Source organism: Hyla sarda, chromosome 3 (genome assembly GCF_029499605.1).
Source record: "Hyla sarda isolate aHylSar1 chromosome 3, aHylSar1.hap1, whole genome shotgun sequence".
In the NCBI taxonomy this organism is placed as follows: Eukaryota; Metazoa; Chordata; class Amphibia; order Anura; family Hylidae; genus Hyla; species Hyla sarda.
Window position 1 is genome coordinate 74,662,614 of NC_079191.1, and position 3,788 is coordinate 74,666,401.

Genomic DNA, 3,788 nt, shown 5'->3' on the forward strand with positions numbered 1-3,788 from the left:
TCTATTATGTGTAGCATATATATATATATATATCTGCAGATAATTATTTTCTATTATGTGTAGCATATATATATATATATATATATATATATATATATATCTGCAGATAATTATTTTCTATTATGTGTATCAGGTGCACAGAAGAAACAGACTACAAGTAAACCTACACAATAAAAAAAACACACATCTTTAAATAAATATTGGACCCAGATTTACTCAGATTGTCCAATCCATTCCCACAGGGGGGTTTTGCTTTAAGATTTAGAGTCAGCTTGGTATTTCGTGTTACTATTTGATGTGTCCCTCCCTGCATTATTTTGGGCCATTATGAGACAAAAAACTAAAAATCTAAAAAATAAATAAAAGTTTTAGGGTGGTTTCTGAGCTGTTTTGTTGGTGCAAAATTAGGGGAAATAAAACGAAATATGCAAAAAAAAAAAAAACACTAAAGAAAAAAAGTGTCGGATTAAAATTTTGTAAATCTGGGACATTGTATCCCTTAGAACAGTGGTCTTCAATCTGCGGACCTCCAGATGTTGCAAAACTACAACTCCCAGCATGCCCGGACAGCCGTTGGCTGTCCGGGCATGCTGGGAGTTGTAGTTTTGCAACATCTGGAGGTCCGCAGGTTGGAAACCACTGCCTTAGAAACTGCTCATTACATACAAAGGCTATGGTATATGTGTATTTTTTTTCCATATATGTGTGTGTGTATATATATATATATATATATATATATATATATATCTGTCATACAATCCAATTTATGGCGATGTCAGGATATTGTGGAGTTTTGCATAGGTCTGAAGATAAGTCTACGACATTTTCTGTACTTAGATGAAATGTCAGGACTTGCTGAAGATCTCTACTCCTGCCTCTTGTTTAGTAATTCTAATAACCTATAAGCACAAATATGGAGGAAATGTTATTTTACAAAATCTGAAGATATCTATATAGCCCAGGTAAAATCTGTCTATCTTACAAAAGTAAATAAATACAAACAAAAATACAATGATAAAAGGAATGTTTGCCAGTGACATGCATGCAGTGATTCAGTCTAGAGAGGTCTGATCTGCAGCATTTCTGCACCAAGTGATTGTATTATCTCCTGGAGATTATATCAGGCTATAATGCACAGCTCACACATCGTATTTAACGACAAGATTGTCTTTATTCAAAAGATCCTTGTTCAACAAAAAAAAAAAAACAAAAAAAAAAAGGAGCAAATAAAGGGAGAGAATGGTGTACAGTCATTTCCCCCAGCACATGATGCCTTAGAAGAAGGGGAATTCATCATTCTAAGAAATATCCTTCATGTTTTAGTTATTTGCTTTTTACAAAATATTTTTTGGGGAGGGTAAGATAAGAATTAATTCTCACTATTATTATTATTATTATCATTGTTATTAATAATAATAATCATAATCATCATCATCAATATTATTATAAAGCTCTCAGTGCTAAACTCTTTTAGACAAGTAAAACCAGATTGCATGGCAAAAATATCTAACACAGCTTCCACTAACCCCCCAACAGCAAAATCAATGTGCAAAATAGGTCAGAATAGTAATAAGAATAATAATTATACTAATAATTCATATTTTTTTCTTAAATAATTTAATGTTAGTCCCTTCAAAATTCGAGGTCACATAGAAATCAAAGGCAAACTGAGAAACGTCATAAATAAATAAAGGGTTAACTGTCCCGATTAAGGAGATATAAACGAAAAGAATAGAGGAACTTGTACATTTCTTACAATTGGTCCTGACAAATACTTCCAGCTATCCTCATGGCTTGGTGTAGAGCATTAGTAGGAGTAGATTGTGCCCTTCATAAGAAAAGAAGTGCATTCTATCTTTCTTTCTGCCAAGTTGGAGTAATATTGGATTGTTCCTCTCTACCATCCCTTAAGGTGTCTCTCTGCTGGTCGTACCATCTTGGCAGTCTGTCTATACATGCACCAACTTAGTTCATTTCCTTGACATTAGTGCTCTTCTTACATGGCTGTGGTGTGTGCAGAGGAATAAGGGTCTAAACCAGCTTTAGTCATGCCAGGGAACAATATATAGGCAACTGGAGGTTGCAAGTTAGAAGTTGACCAAGCTGTACAATTACAGGGCACCACATAGCCAGGGTTGGTAGGAGAGGGGTGGGTGTGAGTGTGTTGGCTTGGGCAGCTTAACCCACCAAAAGCTCCGTTTTGGTATCCAAGGGTGGAGGCATAGGGAAGAGTGCTTGTAGTCAAGGTGTGTGGCATCTCTGTCATCTTCTGGATGGTGCTGGAGCTAAATTGACTTGGGTCCAGTAAAGAATAAGGTGCTGAGGTTGGTGGTAAAAAGGCTCTCGCCTTCTCAGAAGCTCCTAGTAAGGACTCAGTAGCACTCATGGGAAGTCCTGTCTTAAGTGGGTCGTGGTCTCCAAGGTAGGGTAAAGGAAAGACATACCTGTCCTTCTTTAAAAGGTTCTTGGGCTTGCGCCTGGGTCTGTACTTATAGTCAGGATGTTCTTTCATGTGTTGTGCCCTGAGCCTCTTGGCTTCGTCTATGTAAGGTCTTTTCTCGGCTTCAGATAGAAGTTTCCATTCAGCTCCAAGTCTTTTACTTATTTCCGAATTGTGCATCTTGGGGTTTTCCTGGGCCATCTTCCTTCTTTGCCCTCTGGACCACACCATGAAGGCATTCATGGGTCTCTTGATATGGTCAACAGGCTTAGACATGGCAGCGTTCAATCTGGGTGACCAGCAAAAGGCAACTCCAAGTTCCCCCCCTTCTCTTGTCCTTTTGATAATGAAAAATGAAAAGTCTTTAACTAATCATGCCAGAGACTGAGTGGAGGAACAAGGCGAGATGGAAGAGAACTTCGTGCCTTCCCACCCTGAGGAACCCTCTTGATGGAGGAGAAGAAGAAGAAGGTAACAGTCAAGATCCAGAAGTCCTTCAGGTCCAACAAAGCTCTTCCTTGAGGTCCAAGGTGTGTGAGAGTGTTTTCCTGTCTGTGATAACAGAGACAGGGTAAGGCAAAGAAAGATAGGAGGGGAGAAGAAAGCTCTCATACAGATGATGCCCCTACTTCTTCCTGAAGGTGTCTTGTTTAGCGCAGCACCTTGCTGGGAATGAGGAACAGCTCATAGCAAAAAAGAAGAATACACTGTGCCAAAAGTGGAGAAGTTCAAAGCCTTTCCTGCTTAGTGCAGCATGCAATCTAATAATCAAAAGGGTTTACACCCCTGCCACAGACACCCAATCAGCTGCCAGCTCCTGCACAACACCTTCTACACCAAGGCACCATCCACACACAACACTGAGGGAACAGGAGGCAGAGAAAGGGAAAACACTAAATAGAGCAGATTAAGGACCAAGCTTTTGTTAGTTAATCCACTAATAGAAGCAGTCACAACTCCTCAGCTCCTCCTGCTTTTATAGGAAGGGTGTTAGGTGAAGAGTTTAGTGTCAGGGGGGAGCAGGAGAACCTCTACTGCATTCAGAGGTGCAGGATGATCACAGAGGGACTCAGCTCCAAGCAGGGGTTAACAGGCTCCTGTCCTGGCTGTCCCACACATCGGAATAAAGTCATGGAAAGTCCTCATTCAGACAGGAGGCATGGCAGCAATTAGCGTCTGCGACTTCTTTACTCCTTAATGTGGGACTTTTATTCCATATCCAATTTAAGTCAGAGTAAGGATGGAGATCGTATATTTAACATTGGCTATTGTTCTAATCTTCGCAAATTTCAATTATAGATTGTATATTTTGATCTTTTCCTCCTTTTTTTTGCTTTTCATATACACA

At 39.3% G+C, this 3,788-nt stretch overlaps 1 protein-coding gene across 1 annotated transcript; it reads right to left on the bottom strand.

Moving 5' to 3' along the window:
- Positions 1–1,176: 1,176 nt before the first annotated feature.
- Positions 1,177–3,552, bottom strand: SOX14 (SRY-box transcription factor 14). Its single transcript, XM_056564361.1, has one exon. It carries the CDS (start codon positions 2,714–2,716, stop codon positions 1,997–1,999), a length of 720 nt encoding a protein of 239 aa, XP_056420336.1. The 5' UTR covers positions 2,717–3,552; the 3' UTR covers positions 1,177–1,996.
- Between the last annotated feature and the right edge of the window lie 236 nt (positions 3,553–3,788).

Coding starts and splice junctions, on each gene's coding strand:
- SOX14 (XM_056564361.1), bottom strand. CDS start 2,716: ATGTCTAAGCCTGTTGACCATATCAAGAGACCCATGAATGCCTTCATG.